We start from the raw sequence: 17,529 nt of genomic DNA, 5'->3' as shown, positions 1-17,529 counted from the left end.
TTTGCTGTTTTCGCGACCAAATTCTAGCATAAGTGCTCCGCGCTACGCACTAGGCTCAGAACTGGCGGTTCTTTGTGACCTGGCTTAAATCTGGTATCAAGCTGTTACCCTAGCCCAAGTGTGATGGTTTTCGGTAAATAACTCTCGTGGCTACCTCCACTTCTTCTCTTCCCCAAATGATTCCCTTCGGCTTCGGCTTGGACGGATCATGGGATGCTCTCCCTTTTTCCTTTTTTATGTGCATAGCACAAGGGTTATCTATAAAGCGAGACGAAAGCTTATGCCAAGAGAATTGAAAAGAGAGCGATCTCCCTTAAAATCCACGATTGAGAAGCTCAAATCTGATTGCTTGCAATGGAGCTGGCCTGCATGCTATCTACCTTTAGGCAGGGTTGTCCTTTGTCAGTTTGGGTTGGATATGGCCTTGGTTTTGGTCGCCGTTTAGCTTCCGGTTCCTTCTCTTTCAGTTTGCAGTTGTTTCGGCCGGCCTTAGATCCAGGGGCGAATCTACGTACAAGGTTTTGGGGGCGAATGCCCCCACTCGATTTTTTTGCCCACGTATACCAGGCCGAGGGTAATATCGTTGCCCCCGCTCAGCCCATGCTATTTGCCCCCACTCCTTAATTTTTTTGTCATATAAAGCCCATCTACTCATGTGTGAGTTGCAGCCCATGTAGAGATTATACGAGCAGGCAGATGCATACGGGCAGTTGCTTGCCAAATCGCTGGAAACCTATGCGCTGCCGCCTGGCTCCTGACTGACTAATCTGCTGCTCATGCGACCGCCGTGACGAGCCGAAGCTGTCAAGGCCTGCAACTCTAAGCTACGTACAGGCCTCCCCTCCGACAATCAGCCTTGATCTGCACCATGCACCCCGGCTGGCCGGCCGGGTTGCCGTCCCAAGGAGAAAAAATACGTGCGCTACTCATCAATCTTTCAATCAAGGTAAGCCCTAGGTTCAGTTCTCATTTTTAGCTTCTAATTTTCATATTTTCAGTCTATTCTGATTCCGTGGTAATTAGGTTGATTTAATCTTGCTTATGTAATAATTTCATATGAATAAGTTTGAGCACATGGGAGTAGAATAAATCTCTGGACTATAGTAATATTCTGCCTTCATGTACTTCAATTTATTTAGAAAGCTAATGGACAATTTCTTTTACAAAATCCGCAACTGGTAGTATGCTTGAAATAGTCGATCTATCTGAACAAGCTTACTCGGGATCCACCTAAAAGGAGGATACTTACATATTTTAATATCAATCATCTAAATGGAAGGGGTAATGTGCTCAAGCTTATATTTTTAGCAGTCAACGTTTACATTCTCTCTTTACATTTAAACACTTTTCTTTTTCCTACAGCTTGAAGGCTAGAATTCACGGACGTACCAACAAAAAGGAACGACATATTCATATTCCTCAACTTATTGTGCCTAAAGTGGTTAGTTTACTTTTATTTTGGCAATGATTTTCTTTTTTCATATTTACGTGTGTGCTCATACGATTTTTTGCTTTTCTATCACATATGTATGCTTTGTGTGGTTAGTTTCTTAAAGGATCTAGCCATTAGTTTGTATACACATTTCTCAAGAAAAAGAAATTTTGTACCTCATTGCCCCCTCTCGTGTTTCATCCTGGCTCCGCCCCTGCTTAGATCGGCCTGTTACCCTGTACCATATGACTTGTTGCGTTCTCTTCTCTAATGAAGTAGAGTACATACAGCTCACTTGCTCGTTTGATAACAAATATCAGCTGCTGAGCAATCGCGGTGTCGACCGTCTTGTTGCTTGTTTATTCGGACTAAATTTCGAAGGTAAATTGAACAGTAAAAGTGCCCCAATTCAGAAATAAGTGCAGTACAAATATTTGCGAATCAGTAAACTCCATCATGGTTATGTACAAGTGACAAGTCAATACTGAAATTGACTCAGGGGAGGAGTGGAGATGCAGGTAAACCTCCTCCAAATTAACTCCATTTCAGAAAGAAAAAGATGGCTAATTAAGCAGAGAAGAAGCCGTCGAAGGCTGCCATGGCGACCGGGGTCTTGGGCTCGGCCACCAGGTCGGCCTTGACGAGCAGCGCGACGCGCACCTTGGCCCCCGACGCCCAGGAGCCCCACACCTTGGTCACGGCCCCGAAGTTCTCCCGTCCTTTGGACGCCTCCTCGCCGGCGCCGGCGAAGGGCGCCCCTCGCTGCAGCCTCTTCTCGAACGCCTCGTCGGCCACCAGCATCGCTATGTCCGCCATCGGCAACCGATCGAAAAACCACTCGAATCAGATGGAAACTGAAACTGAACCTGCTGTTGCTCTGGAATGGATGCCGTGAAGTGTGGCTGGATGGATCGATCTTTGGCCGTGGGGTGCATATTTTATAGCAACAGGATGGCTCTCGCTGCGCGTTTCATTGCTTTGCTTGTTCGGATAAGCCTCTCCGTTGTGGGTGATCGGTCGCCGGTTTTGTATATTACTGGGTGCCGTTTGCTTGTTTTGTTTGACGACTCCGGGCGCCGCTGCAGCTGTTTCGGTGGTGATGAGTCCCCTTTTTCAAATCCCGTTGGCCGGTGCCGGCTGGTGGATGCTTTGCAGCAACTTGAGAACCTTTTTCTTTAGCAAAGCTGAGTCAGCTTATCAGTTATCACGTCTGCCATGTGGTAGCAACTTGAGAACCTGACGTGGCAACAAGGGATAATCACAGAGAAACGTTGCTGTCTCTTCTACCTTGACGATAAGCCATACGGAGTATCTGTAATTACAGGCTACTTTTAATCTGTAGAAGCACCTACTTTTATGTAGAAATTGAGAAAAGTAAGTTCCAGGTGTAAAAATTCTCTCAGATGAAAATCTAGAAACGTGTGCCAACACAAACTGTGTCGATCAAAACCATAAAAAGAGGCTCTTGAATTTTAACCCAAAAAAGACTTTCACCCGGCTTTATATATGAAGCAACACGGCCGAACCGATATAAGGTGAGAAGTCCTCTTACAAAGCAGATTAAAGATAAACAAGATTACAAGAGTCAATGGCGGAGACAGGGACTAAGAGGGCCCTAGCCCCCTAACATCATGGATTTGCTGCATAATTGCTAACGAATAGAGCAAAATTAGTGATGACTTGCTGGTAAAAATCATTGTTTTTAGTGGTTTGACCCTCCCCATTTAGTTTTAAGAGCATTGTCTTTGGTAGAATTTTTCTGGCTCCGCCATTGACAAGAGTGGCCACACCCTATCAAGAAGCACCTGATAGTACTAACTGGAAGAAAGACCGCACCTCCAAGAGAAACCACCAGACATCAATGTACCACGCACACCAAGTTGTCGCCGAAGAAAACCCCCTGCCCTCTCTCTTCGGCAGAGTGCCGATCTTGCTTACAGACAACGAGGACCGAGAGTGATGTCAACAACGTCGCGTGCAAAGGATAGGAAGCCGTCAAGACTACCCCAAACCAGAGGTAAAGTAGCCCCGAGATAGGATCCAATCTCGCCAGCCGATGCCAAAGGGACGTGACCGAAGGGTAAATGAGTTCCATGCCATCGCTGCCGCGACTGAAGGACGGTCAAGGGTTTTCACCCAAAGCTGTGACACGGAGAGGCGGGGCACAACAAAGCCCCCAAGAGGGACACGACACACACATGCATCATCGCCGTCGGCGCTGAACCACAGAGCTTTCGCCTGGAGTCTCACGCGGGCCACCCGGGATACCATGGTCCCGGGTCCACCGCCACCAAAACAAGCCTCCACCCCATGATATGGAAGATGTCATTGCCGACGCACCGCCACCGCCAGGATCCGTGCCACATCGCTCGTCGTTGCCCACACAGCAAAGGAGAAACGCCACCACTGCTGCCACGTCTCTCGTCGTACAGCCAACCGTGTGGCCTCGCCTTTCAAGGCCACCGCTCCGGCATCCGAGAACCTCAAACTATGCACCACCGCTAGTCAGCATAGATTTGATTTTGTCTTTCGAAGGAGAACGGCAGCGAATGGTCGTCAATGGAGGAGCATACCGACAGCTAGCAATTAAATAACTGAGTCGTACGAATCGTGACCGTACATGGGACTGCGACTGGACGGGGCCGGAGGTCATCAGTTTAGGTTTTCGGGCGGTCGGCCGGCCCCTACATAGCAGCAGAGCCCAATTTCGAAGACAAAATGTCAAAACGCATAGTTGCCGTCCAAGTGAAGAGCGGTACAAAAAGTGTACTTCTTCTTTGTTGCAAACCAGTAAAGCACACGGTTATGTACATACAAATCGGAGTTACATGACACTGGCTTAAGGGGGAGAGGTACTCCACACGGTAAACTCCTCCGAATTACTCTAATTCACACTCATCAAGCAGAGAAGAAGCCGTCGAAGGCTGCCCGGGCGACCGGGCTCCTGGGCTCGGCCACGTCGGCCTTGACGAGGAGCGCGACGCTCACCTTGACCCCCGACGCCCAGGAGCCCCACACCTTGGTCACGGCCCCGAAGTTCTCCCGTCCCTTGGACGCCTCCTCGCCGGCGCCGGCGAAGGGCGCCCCTCGCTGCAGCCTCTTCTCGAACGCCTCGTCGGCCACCAGCATCGCTATGTCCGCCATTGGCAACCGATCGAAAAACACTCTGTCTGGAATGGATGCTGTGAAATGGGGATGGATGGATCTTCGGCCATCGGGTGCGTATTATATAGGATGTCTCTCGCTGCATGTTGATTGCTTTGGTTCGGATAAGCCTCTCCGTCGTGGGTTTGTGCCGCGATCGATCGCCGGTTTTGTTTATTACTGGGTGCCGTTTGCTTGTTTTGTTTGACGACTCCGGGCGCTGCTGCAGCTGTTTCGGTGGTGAGTTCCCTTTTTCAAATCCTGTTGGCCGGTGGGTGGATGCTTTGCAGCAACTTGAGAACTTTTCTCTTTAGCATAATTTGGTCGCTTATCACGTCTGCCATGTGGAAGCAACTTGAGAACCTGACGTGGCAACAAGAGATAATCAAAGAGAAACGTCGATGTCTCCTGCCTTACGATAAGCCATAGGAGCATCTATACCTCTCAAACCCGTCTCATACGCTCGGACGGGCTACCCGGTCACTAACCGTTGACGTTTTTTCGATTCAGACGGACGCCTCAAACGGGTCTCAAACGCCCGGGCTAACCAGCACCCCCCATATCCAACCCAAATATTGGGCGGATATGAGGCGCCCGGGCACGCCCGCCACGTCGGATCCGGTCCATGCTGGCCCACCGGACCCCACTTATATTCGTCATCATCCTCTTGCCGGAGCAACCCTAGCCACTTCACTCCACTCCACTCTACTCCCCTCCGTCACCCGAACTCACCTCCGGCGGTTTCCGACCTTCTCCGTCATGGCAGGCAGCGGATTGGACTCCGACCAGTCCGGATCCGTCGATTGGGGTGTCATCCCGTGTGGGTTGGAGGAGGCAATGGTAGTCTGCATTGCACTCCGCTCCCGGGAGGACAGCGCCCGACCGACGAACGGATCCGTCCGCCGCGTCGCCATAGCGTCAGCTCACCCGACGCTCGGGTCCTCTGGTGCTGGATCCTCGTGGTCCCGGCCGGAACACATGTCCTTCCCCATCATCGGTCGGGCAGAGTATGAGTCCCACCGGGAACGGGCGACCCGCCATGGGAAGGAGAGGATAAGGGCCGCTGAGGCCCGTATCGCGGTAGAAATGGCGGCGGCGGAGGCGGCTGATGCGGCGGCGCGGGCGGCCGCAGAGGAGGAAGCCATTCGCGCCCACATTGTGAAGAAACGACAGCGGAGGAACACGCGCGCCCTCGCCCGAGAGCAGAATTGGGCGGTCCGTGCCATGGCCGGACTGCCACCGAAGGAGGAGGAGGACAGCGACGGCGAGGACAGCGACGGCGAGGACAGCTCCGGCGACGAGCAGATCCGGCTCGATCAGTACTGCGCCTTCGACCGGTACTTCCGCGAGAAGGACGGCAAGGGCGCCGGGAAGGGCAAGGGCAGCCGTGGATGAACTCCACCATAGCCAAACATGTCAAATTTTGGTAGTACAATGGCATGTTTAGTGTAGTGTGATGGAGTAGCCGGACGATGCGTGTGCGTCAACATAGTTGCATGAGTTTGTATGAATTTGAGATATAGTAATTGAGGTGTCCGGATATGGAATGCATTTTTTGAGGAGTGCCCGGTCAGTGCCCGCGGACGTGTCCGAGCATGTCCGTGGGCGTTTGAGGGGCCAGATTTGCCAAGTCCGCCTGTAGATGCTCTAAGGCCTCGTTTGTTGGAGGAGGTTTAGAGGGGAATATCCCCGCAGGGCCCAGAATCCCCAGAAAACCCCAACAACCCATTTGGTTCGCAAGGGATTAAACGGGCCAAACCCCTCCAATCCTCGTCAACCCCTCCCTATCCATGCGGATCAACAACCCCGCAGAGCCCCTTGCGGAACGGAGACGCCGCTGCCACTCACAGCAGTTCCTTCGACGCGAGATGGGAGAAAACGGGACTACCAAATCCTCTCAAATATTATGGGTGGAGGGGGATTAAGGATTCAAGAGAGGATTTGAGGGGATTGGATGAAAGAGAGGGATTCACCTAATCCTCTGAAATCCTCATCCCCTTTGGGGCTGGAAATCTCCCTCTATCAAACGAGGCCAAAGGAGTATCTGTAAGTACAGGCTACTTTTAATCTGTAAAAGCACCAACTTTTATGTAGAAACTTAGGAAAGTAAGTTCCAAGTGTAAAAATTCTCTCAGATGAAAATCCAGAAACGTGTGCCAACACACACTGTCGATTAAAACCATGAAAAGAGGCTCTTTAAGTCTTAACCCAAAAAGGGCTTTCACCCCGCTTTATACAAACACAACACGGCCAGACCGATACAAGATGAAGAGGAGTCCTCTTACAAAGCAGATTAAAGATAAAACAAGATTACAAAAGTCAACGATGGAGACAAGGGACTAACATGGCCCTAGTGAAGGAAATATGCCCTAGAGGCAATAATAAAGTTATTATTTATTTCCTTATTTCATGAGAAATGTTTATTATTCAAGCTAGAATTGTATTAACCGGAAATTTAGTACATGTGTGAATACATAGACAAAACATCAGTGTCCCTAGTATGCCTCTACTTGACTAGCTTGTTAATCAAAGATGGTTAAGTTTCCTAGCCATGGACATGTGTTGTCATTTGATGAACGGGATCACATCATTAGAGAATGATGTGATGGACAAGACCCATCCGTTAGCTTAACACTATGATCGTTTAGTTTATTGCTATTGCTTTCTTCATGACTTATACATGTTCCTATGACTATGAGATTATGCAACTCCTGAATACCGGAGGAACACTTAGTGTGCTATCAAACGTCACAACATAATTGGGATTATAAAGATGCTCTACAGGTGTCTCCAAAGGTGTTTGTTGGGTTGGCATGGATCAAGATTAGGATTTGTCACTCCGTGTTTCGGAGAGGTATCTCTAGGCCCTCTCGGTAATGCACATCACTATAAGCCTTGCAAGCAATGTGACTAATGAGTTAGTTGTGGGATGATGCATTACGGAACGAGTAAAGAGACTTGTCGGTAATGAGATTGAACTAGGTATTGAGATACCGACGATCGAATCTCGGGCAAGTAACATACCGATGACAAAGGGAACAACGTATGTTGTTATGCGGTTTGACCGATAAAGATCTTCGTAGAATATGTAGGAGCCAATATGAGCATCCAGGTTTCGCTATTGGTTATTGACCAGAGAAGTGTCTCGGTCATGTCTACATAGTTCTCGAACCCGTAGGGTCCGTACGCTTAACGTTCGATGACGATTTGTATTATGAGTTATGTGAATTGATGACCGAAGTTTGTTCGGAGTCCCGGATGAAATCGGGGACATGACGTGGAGTCTCGAAATGGCCGAGAGGTAAAGATCGATATATTGGGAGGCTATATTCGGACATCGGAAAGGTTCCGAGTGATTCGGATATTTTTCGGAGTACCGGAGAGTTACGGGAATTCGCCGGGAGAAGTATTGGGCCTTATTGGGCCATACGGGGATAGAGGAGGCAGGCCAAAGGGAAGGAGGCGCCCTCCCCCCCATGGGTCCGAATTGGACTAGGGGAAAGGGGGTGGCGCCCCCCCCCCCTTGCCCTTTCCTACTCCCTCTCTCTTTCCCTCTTTCTTCTCTCCTACTCCGAAAAGGAAAAGGGAATCCTACTAGGACTTGGGAGTCCTACTAGGACTCCCCACACTTGGTGCGCCCCCTCTAGGGCCGGCCTCCTCCTCCTCCCTCCTTTATATACGTGGGCAGGGGACATCCCAAAGGCACAACAGACAATCTCTTAGCCGTGTGCGGTGCCCCCCTCCACAGTTACACACCTCAGTCATATCGTCGTAGTGCTTAGGCGAAGTCCTGTGCTGGTAACTTCATAATCACCGTCGCCACGTCGTCGTGCTGACGGAACTCTCCCTCGGCCTCAACTAGATCAAGAGTACGAGGGACGTCATCGAGCTGAATGTGTGCTGAACACGGAGGTGTTGTACGTTCGGTGCTAGGATCGGTCGGATCGTGAAGACGTACGACTACATCAACCGCGTTGATAAAACGCTTCCGCTTTCGGTCTACGAGGGTACATGGACACACTCTCCCCGCTCGTTGCTATGCATCTCCTAAAGAGATCTTGCGTGATTGTAGGAATTTTTTGAAATACTGCGTTCCCCAACACCTAGCCCCCCTTACATCATGGATTTGCTGCATATTTACTAATAAACAGTGCAAATTTAGTGTTGATTGCTGATAAAAATCATTTTTTCAGTGGTTTGACCCTCCCCAATCAGCTTTAAGAGCACTTGCTCCCTTGGTAGAATTTTTCTGCCTCCGCCACTGACGAGAGTGGCTACACCCTATCAAGAAACACTTGAGGGTACTAACTGGAAGAAAGACCGCACATCCAAGAGAACCCACCAGACGTCAATGTACCACTCACACCAAGTTGCGTCGAAGAAGACCCCTGCCCTCTCGGTCCAGCGGAGCGATGACCCTGCTTGCAGACAACGAGGACTGAGAGTGATGTCAACGATGTCATGTGTAACGGATAGTAAGCCGCCGAGACCGCCCCAAACCAGAGCTGAAGTTGCCTCGAGATAGGATCCAAGCTCGCCCGCCGATACCAAAGGGACGCACCGAAAGGTACCTGAGCTCCACGCCGTCACTGCCATGACCGCAGGACAATCAAGGGTTTTCACCCGGAGCTCTGACACGGAGAGGGGGGCCACAACAACGCCCCGAGAGGGACGCAACACCCACATGCATCATCGTCGTCTGCGCTGAACCACGGAGCTTCCGCCTGGGGTCTCACGCATGCCACCCGAGATACCACGGTCCCAGGTCCACCACCACCAAAACAAGCCTCCACACCACGATATGGGAGATACAATTGCCGAAGCACCGCCACCGCTAGGATCCCCACCACCTCGCTGGTCGCCCACACAGCCAAAGAGAAACACCACCGCCGCCGCCACATTTCTCGCCGTAGAGCCAACCGTGTGGCCTCGCCGTCCTGGGCCACCTCTCTGGAATCCGAGAACCCCAAACCCTGCACCACCGCCAGTCAGCATAGATTTGATTTTGTCTTTCGGAGGAGAACGACCACAAACCCCGTCGGCGGCGGGGCGCTCCGCTGCCAGCCGGGGGAGGTGGTGTTGCGACCTTGGAGTGGTGCTGCTGAGACGGGCTGAGGCTGACATGGCCGTCAATGGGGAGCATACTGCATACCGACGGTTAGCAATTTCCACGTGCAATCCATGCAAAGGGAACGCACAGGGGCGGTATGTGTGTGTGTGTTTTTTTTTCTCGCTCCATAGTGGCGCTACATAAACAACTGAGTCAGTACCAATCGTGACCGTACATGGGACTGCGACTGGACACTGGACGGCTCCGCAGGTCATCGGTTTGGGCTTTCGGCCGGTCGGCCGGCGCCTACCTAGCAGCAGCGCCCAAATTCAAAGACCAAATGTCAAAATCTCGCATAGTTGCCGTCCAAGTGAAGAGCAGTACAAAAAGTACACTTCTTCCTTGTTGCAAACCAGTAAAGCACACGGTTATGTACATACAAATCGGAGTTACATGACACTGGCTTAAGGGGGAGAGGTACTCCACACGGTAAACTCCTCCGAATTACTCTAATTCACACTCATCAAGCAGAGAAGAAGCCGTCGAAGGCTGCCCGGGCGACCGGGCTCCTGGGCTCGGCCGCCACCAGGTCGGACCTGACGAGCACCGCGACGTGCACCTTGACCCCGGACGCGGCGGCGGCGGCGGACTCGGCCCAGGAGCCCCACACCTTGGTGACGGCCCCGAAGTTCACCCTCCCCCCGGACGCCTCCTCGTCGGCGCCGGCGACGGCGCGTGGCGCCCCTCGCTTCATCCTCTTCTCGTGCTCCTCCGCCACCAGCATCGCGATGTCCGCCATTGGCAACCTAAAAAACACTCAACTCAGCCTGAAACTGTTGCTCTGGAGTCTGGAATCTGGATGCTCTTTGCTCTGGATGTTGTGGATGGATGGATCTCGGATGGGAGGCGCATTTTATAGGATGCTGGGATGGGTCTGGGTACACGGTGTGCTCGGTTCGGATAAGCCTCTGCGCGGTGGGTTCGTGGCGCGATCGCTCGCCGGTTTTGTTTATTACCGGGTGCCGTTCGCCTGTTTGTTTGTATGTATGTTTCCGCCACGCCGGAGACGGGCGCCACCTGCTGCCGCACCGCGGCTGTTTCGGTGGTCAGTCGCCTTTTTAAAATCCCGTTGGCCGGTGCTGGTGCTGGGTGGATCAGTGGGTGCGTTGGCGACGGGAACCTGACGTCGCAGCGTGATGATAAGGCACTGGGCTATTGGCGTTGCAGATATGTATCTTCCAGGCTCCTGCACAGTCACGCATAGAGAACTTGTTTATCTTCCAGTTGTTGGAGACTTGGAGTACACGACGGCAAGCACCGACGACGAATTTCCTTTGTTTTAGATTAGACGACTAACGACTAACGACGAATTCTCGAGTCAGCCGTACTTGTTAGAAAAGGCAGAGGGTGTACGGTGCCTTGTGAGTGGGAAGGGAGCGCGTTGCTGTCTCCCTGCCGTGAGGATAAACCATTTCCTCCAATGATTTCAGTAGGAGAGGAGGGACCGATGAGAAATAACACGATACAGAAACTGGATCGGGCCTAGCGAGCGAACAAAAACAAGAAAGAAAAGCCCGCATGTGAGCCGTGTTGATTGATTCATCCATTCATGTCGCCCACCGCCCCCGGTGTTACGAGGCACCCCTTGCACAAACCACAGCAGCTTCACGTGGTTCTGCGAAAAAAGCGCGGTTTCTGCAACATGATAACATCATGTGCGCAACGCTACAAAGATCAGCCAACGATTTACCCGGGGATAGATCTACAACAACTCTTCGATCTTTCAATCCACACTGACATACACCTTCCAACCCTACATGAGAGGCTGTTCTTCGTAATAATAACAAAAAAGACGATGCCTGAATGGGTGCGGCACACACAGATTACAAGAAAAGTGGCACGCGTGCAGAAAAAATATCGTCGGACTACTTCAGGAGTTTACAACGATGAGCACTTCTTTGCACCGACCATAGCAGGTTCTGCTGTGCATCGGACACGCAATTTTTTTGTGACTTGTTCCATATGTGCGGCATGCAGATTCAGAGCTCTTGCCCAACCCAGATTCCGTGACTGACTTGAGCACGCGGAAACTACGTTATGGATCATCCATAGGAACTACGCCATCAGTCACCTAGAATGAGTCCCCGCAGAGTATGTCGGTGAAAACAGAGACCGCCTCCTGCAGGTAGGACGCCCTGTCGTCACTGGGGACAGGGGCGTTGAGCATCGTCTGAAAGCAGCTCATGAAGAGATCCGGCGCCGAGCCCTTGCCGGGGCAACTCATTAGAAGCTCACAGAGCTCCTCTGCCATCTTCGAGAAGCATGCCCTGCCGCAGTTACATAAGAATGAGAACGGGCCTGAACATTTTTTCTAAAAGAAATAACAAATATCTTGGCGGACTTAAAGAATCAGCCAAGTCGTGTAAGGAATGACCAAGAAGCTTAGCTTTGGAATGGATTATATAATTCAGGTGCAAATTAATAGCTCCTTGCAAAAAAAAAAAAATCTAATTATATGGTAACTTGTGAACACTGCAAATCAAAATTGTGTTCTTGGAAGCAGGGTTACTTAAGTTAAAACATGGCATGGAAGCCTAACAGTTTCATGTAAACATCAATATATGGTTAGTTGCAGGTTATGGATCTATTCCATCAACAGATACTATCTTACCTTGCCTCAATGGGTAATTTGCTTCCCCAGATACCCAGCGAGTCATTTAATCGATCGAAGAAACTCTTGCACAATTCATTTTTACTCTCAAGTGGATCCTGGAAGATAAAGTAAAGTTGTGTCAACTCGGAAATATTCAGGAAATATTTGAATGGTAAAAATACGGAATACTTACTGAATCATCGTCCATAGTACTTTCTTCTTGCATGCAGTTTTTTATGTTGAAATAGTCTATGTATATTGCAGCACCAACGTCCCAGTCAGCAATTTCAGATTTGTGATTCTCCAAAGCACTTGTAATGTCAAAGATTTCTTGATGTTTGGCTGAACCATATGCCAAGAGACAAGCAATTACAAACTCATGCATTGTTTATTAACAGAAACAGAACAAAACTGATAAGATATCCTCAGTCATGCATAAGAACAAAAGAGTAACTAGGAAAATAGCACTGAAATTCACAAGAATCTTCATTTCATTAGGTTCTGGAGGAGTAGCCAAGAGAATTCTAGTTAACGGTTCCAAATTGTACTGAATGTTGCTGCCTGTGAGTAGAAATCCAATTTTTTTCTCCTTTTTCATCTCAATAGAAAGAAACGGGAAGTTTTATTGTGTTTGTTAGCAATGTATATGTTTTAAGATAGAATCTATCGAGGAGAATAATTGAAACTGGATTAAATAAAAAACAGAAATAAATTTCTTAAAAAAGATTGGAAAAAAGTAAGTAGTATTATATTCAAAATAAACGAAGGGACTTTTCGTAAGAAAATGTGGATGAATAGTTCTGTCTTCTAGATTTTTGATCGGATTTTTTGGTGGGTTTAACTGCATATTTATGTAGGTAGGAAAGTGAAACACTGAATCAGGTATTTACAACTAATTGTTTAGTGCATGCAGTGTAGGGAAGACTTACATGACAGAAACAAAGAATGAGCAACAGATGTCATGAAAATGGTATGAGCTTTCTTCCAATTGCCGCATTGAATATAATTCCCCAGTGCACCTTGTCGATCTCCATAGTATTCTTGATAAAGAGCCTGCATATAGGTATTGTCAGCTAAGCAGGCTCATGTTTAGTGTTTTTCTCGTAGTGGCATTCATGAGTATTTGTAATCAATGGTTATACAAATTTTCATCAAAGAAAACACATTGACTGCATGTCAGATAATTAGCAGGAAGTTATAATATTGTTACTAACCAGAGCCTCATGTATCCATTCTGCTGGTATACCAAGTTCTGCAATATATTGCCTCTGAGCCCCATCTTTGCTCCATATCTCACAATACTGCGACAAAATTTCCCTGATTAACTTTTCGTGGATGTAAGGGGCATCATCCAGATGTGGCATATGCAGAATGACGTAGATAGCCCAATGGCACTTCCCAAGACACAGTAACTGATGGACAAAACTCAAATCCAGTACATGAAGATCATTTGTACTGAAAGCACCAATAGCTTCGAGAATAGATCGTTGATGCCAGATCATATGGTAGTCCATGGGATCATACGATGACGAGAATGCACTGAACATAGTCTTTAGAAGCCCAAACTTCTCATCTTGGTTTGCATGAAGAAGCATTAAATAAAAAGATATGTCAAACCGGTCACCTGGGGACCACTGAAGTGCTTCCTCGAGAGGTCCTTCATCGATGTATACAGGAACAGGATTTGGAACTTTGCCCTCACCAAGTAGTTGGTGATAACACCGAATGATAATATCAAGTGATGTATCTGGTGACAACTGATACCACATGATTAAACCAAGGTACCTTTTCCAGTCGATTGGTGAATCAAGTAAAGCGCCTTGTATGTTACCAGTAAGCAACTCGTATATCTTTAACCTGTCTTCCTCAATATAATCGAAGTCCAGACCATTTATTTTCCACAGATCCAGCTGCTGAGCAACATCCGAGCGATTTAACATCGATCCACCTGCCTGGCTTAGCAGGACTGCCAAGCGGACATCGCCCTTTGAAGCAGCAATTTCTGTGGCTGTGTCCAATTGTCGACCAGTCAAATGCAGAACAATATGCTCCAAGTATCTGGCATCACTTAAAGAACCCACCTCTCCTTGTACCCGATGACAAACACTGTCCTGTAACCAATTGCTAAAGTCTGCTCTCCTAACCAAAGGAAGTGCTTCAGGGTCAATGTTCACAGAACCTTCTTTCTTATCCAAAATCATGCCCTCCTGATCCTCATCACCACAAAATTCCAACTGGTTGCCAGCTTCTCTCTCTGAGAACAGGACCCTAATTAACTCCCAAACTGTAACTTGATGCATTAACAGCACACGTGAAGACATGGATAAATCACTGATTTCAAGCTGCCTTTCGATGATATCAATATATGATCTGCAAATATCTGGCAAAACCAAACGACTTGCCACAACTTTCTGAAGCTTTAATTTAAACAAGTCAGACTCAGTTTCCAGAATTTCGCGGTCAAGCCTCTTATGGAGGTCCATTGGATCCGAGAAACATAGTTCTGCCAGCTCCTCTTTAACTTTGTTCTGCTCATCACGCACAACTTTATCACCTGCAACTTTCTCTATGTGAATAACAGAAGAAAGGCCAGTTCCAGGAGTATTGACAGGACTACCAGAATGGAGAAGGATGCCATTTGGTCCCCAACCAACTCGAAATGATCTACCCATAAATAAAGCAGCATCCACTATGCAGTTAGAATATACTTTTCCAGCAACAGGAGTTGCTTGCTCAGCTGGTAGTTTGAAGCCTTCTACCTTGGTCATTCTCACCGGAAATCCCTTGTTTTTTCCAGACATGAGAATACCATGAGAAGATGCACCAAGCTCTGTAGAATTTACATTGTATTCCAGCAGTGCATGTGGTTCTTTCCTTGCAAGCACACCATATCTCCTTCCAAATTTCTGAGAAGAACCGTGCAAAGGAGACGGAGACCTCATCCTCGGACCTTTACCACTTGTGTTGGGTGAATCCACATTCATCCTTTCTCTGCTGAGGTGTCTGTGATCAGATGGAAAGCCATCCACCATGTCTTCTTCTTCCTCATCATTGGGAAACAATGCCATCCGCATTTCCTGCATCTTTGCAGGGTCAAGCCCAAGATGAGCAGGCAACGAATGCGAAAGCTCCAGTTCATGCCCATTGGAAGGTGGGTCTCTTGCTTCAGCAATCGGTTGTCGTACAGCCGGCTCATCCATGGCAACATCATCATCCTCCTCGTCCACAAGGCCAAACCTACTGAAGTGATCAACCTCGAACTTCCAGCTACCATTCACAGGATTGAACGAGAGAAACCTAGCACCTTGCTTCTTCGCGCGGCACCTTAGCAACTCAACTAGGAGGCCGGGTTTCGGAAGTGTACTCAAATCCAGCTTCAGGGTCACCTCTGCAGCTTTATTGAGGCCATGCCCTACGGCCGGCTTGCCAGCCTCGTCCCGGTAAACCACCACAGAATGGCGGCCAAACTTGACGATTTCGTTCAGGTCCAGCCCCCTCACATCGGTGCTGCCAGAGAACTTAACCTGCCCATACCTCACCCTGCCGACGACGAAATCTGGAACCCTGCTGCAGTAGCCCGGGTCAGCCGCCTCCCTCTCGACCAGCTCCTCGACCGACGGCCGAGTGAAGTAGTCGGAGAAGCGCAGGACAGGGAACATGGCGTCGACAGCCATCAGCCGAAGACGAATGGAGCGGCAACCGGCCTATTCGCTGGCAGCCTGCCGCGGTGCCGCCCCCGCCCGGCGCCTCCGACTGGCCGCCGATTCAGTCGCGCTTTGCCCTATTGCGGGGCTCGCCGCCGGCGCGCAACCCTGGGGAGGGGGAGCGCAGAGACGTGGCCACCGCGCCGCGAGGGAGGCGACGGATTCGCCGCGTGGGGGAGGGCGGACGGGTGGGCGGAGTGGAGTGGCCTGAACGGCGTGTGCCCGACGAGCGTGGGGAGCGGCGGCGGCGCGGCTTGCGAAGTGCGATCTGCGAGTTAGGGCGCGTCCATCCGTCAGACCCGTGGGCCGTACCGAATCACACTGGTCGATTGGGCTATTGCGGTCCAGAACTAGGCCTAGTTGGGCTTCAAAAAAATTAGGGCTCTATCCGCATTTCTGGGCCCATTTAATCAGGGCCTAGTGTAATCTTGTCAGTGTAATTTTCTAGCCTAAAAAAAGTGTAATTTTCTTCTTCTGCTAAAACAGCTTTAATTTCCATTTAAAAAAACTTTATTTCCATTCTATGATAAAGAGAATCCTCTGTCCTAAACAACACATGAAACCTATATGTCTATTTATGAAGATTTGTATGTTTTATGCCGTAGTTTTCAAAAGTTTCGTTTGAGTACTGCCCTACGGAAGCCAATATGAGCCCCTCGGTTTTCGTGGAGTCTGTGTTTAGCGGATGATGTAACCATTTTCAAAAATAAATATAATCTGTTAGTTTAGCTAAACAACACACAAAACACTTTTAAGCCATAAAGATATGATCCTTTAATGATCTATCCAGATCCTACAGCCGCTCATATCTGCGTCCAACTATGGCTTCGATGCTATGGGGCTAGGGGAGGGGATCCTCATCTCTTGTTTGTTTAGGGGGAGTTCTTTTTGGTTATTTGTGTTTTGGTAACATCATTTGAACAATGATAGTGGTGTCGTCTCGAATAGTTCTCACGCTCTAATCTCATAATGGTGGCGTGTCGGAGTAAATGGCCACGGGTAGCCTAATCGGCTCCCCCTGACACTTCAAGAAATTATCAAGCCGATTGAGCCTTCAAGCATCCAACACACAGGGCCGCCTTTCCCTGGCCGGCTGTCTCATAGGCCGACTACCGGAAGGCGACCCGACCTCAAGAACCTTCCCGAAGATAACCACAAGATGGCCGACTCCAGGAAGCCGGCCCCAAGGAGACCGACTCCCAGAAGCCGGCCGCAAGAAGACCGACTCCACGATGCCGGCCACGAGAGGACCGGCTCCCAGCAAGCGGCCGAGATTGCACCCTCAAGGACTGCACCCACCTAACGGTGATGAGACGGGGCGTGGCTACAGTACAGCCTACCACCCCGAATCCCGGAGCACGCGTGGCCACAGTGCGTCGTACGGGTCGGCCATCCCCCTTCCGGCGTGGCATTGTTGCCACGTTGACCATGACGCCACCCACGACAGGCGCCAGTACGGCCCGCGGGCGGCGGGCCCCTTCAGCCAGAGAGATGCTCGAAGGCGGCCAGGCCTCCCCTAGTCGGCCGGGGGCGTAGCCGGCTCCCA

At 49.6% G+C, this 17,529-nt stretch overlaps 4 protein-coding genes across 4 annotated transcripts; all 4 read right to left on the bottom strand.

Moving 5' to 3' along the window:
* Positions 1–1,865: 1,865 nt before the first annotated feature.
* Positions 1,866–2,463, bottom strand: LOC123098598 (uncharacterized). The gene has a single exon (XM_044520635.1). The coding sequence runs from the start codon at positions 2,246–2,248 to the stop codon at positions 2,000–2,002; it is 249 nt and encodes an 82-aa protein (XP_044376570.1). The 5' UTR covers positions 2,249–2,463; the 3' UTR covers positions 1,866–1,999.
* Positions 2,464–4,166: 1,703 nt separating this feature from the next.
* On the bottom strand, positions 4,167–4,643 carry LOC123098597 (uncharacterized). The gene has a single exon (XM_044520634.1). The coding sequence runs from the start codon at positions 4,574–4,576 to the stop codon at positions 4,331–4,333; it is 246 nt and encodes an 81-aa protein (XP_044376569.1). The 5' UTR covers positions 4,577–4,643; the 3' UTR covers positions 4,167–4,330.
* A 5,342-nt stretch (positions 4,644–9,985) lies between these two features.
* On the bottom strand, positions 9,986–10,579 carry LOC123098596 (uncharacterized). The gene has a single exon (XM_044520633.1). It carries the CDS (start codon positions 10,423–10,425, stop codon positions 10,150–10,152), a length of 276 nt encoding a protein of 91 aa, XP_044376568.1. The 5' UTR covers positions 10,426–10,579; the 3' UTR covers positions 9,986–10,149.
* Positions 10,580–11,385: 806 nt separating this feature from the next.
* Positions 11,386–16,279, bottom strand: LOC123098595 (nuclear pore complex protein NUP96). Its single transcript, XM_044520632.1, has 5 exons — positions 13,494–16,279; positions 13,209–13,332; positions 12,473–12,621; positions 12,298–12,395; positions 11,386–11,953 (listed from the first exon to the last, which is right to left on the bottom strand). The coding sequence occupies exons 1-5, from the start codon at positions 15,951–15,953 to the stop codon at positions 11,758–11,760; spliced, it is 3,027 nt and encodes a 1,008-aa protein (XP_044376567.1). The 5' UTR covers positions 15,954–16,279; the 3' UTR covers positions 11,386–11,757.
* Positions 16,280–17,529: the final 1,250 nt, after the last annotated feature.

The sequence above is a fragment of the Triticum aestivum genome, chromosome 4D, assembly GCF_018294505.1.
Source record: "Triticum aestivum cultivar Chinese Spring chromosome 4D, IWGSC CS RefSeq v2.1, whole genome shotgun sequence".
Lineage (NCBI taxonomy): Eukaryota > Viridiplantae > Streptophyta > Magnoliopsida > Poales > Poaceae > Triticum > Triticum aestivum.
This window is presented reverse-complemented; position numbering and strand designations above follow the sequence as displayed.

Coding starts and splice junctions, on each gene's coding strand:
- LOC123098598 (XM_044520635.1), bottom strand. CDS start 2,248: ATGGCGGACATAGCGATGCTGGTGGCCGACGAGGCGTTCGAGAAGAGG.
- LOC123098597 (XM_044520634.1), bottom strand. CDS start 4,576: ATGGCGGACATAGCGATGCTGGTGGCCGACGAGGCGTTCGAGAAGAGG.
- LOC123098596 (XM_044520633.1), bottom strand. CDS start 10,425: ATGGCGGACATCGCGATGCTGGTGGCGGAGGAGCACGAGAAGAGGATG.
- LOC123098595 (XM_044520632.1), bottom strand. CDS start 15,953: ATGGCTGTCGACGCCATGTTCCCTGTCCTGCGCTTCTCCGACTACTTC. Junction 12,622..13,208: donor TCATTCTTTGTTTCTGTCAT/GTAAGTCTTCCC, acceptor CATATGGTTCAG/CCAAACATCAAGAAATCTTT. Junction 12,396..12,472: donor GTACTATGGACGATGATTCA/GTAAGTATTCCG, acceptor TTTATCTTCCAG/GATCCACTTGAGAGTAAAAA.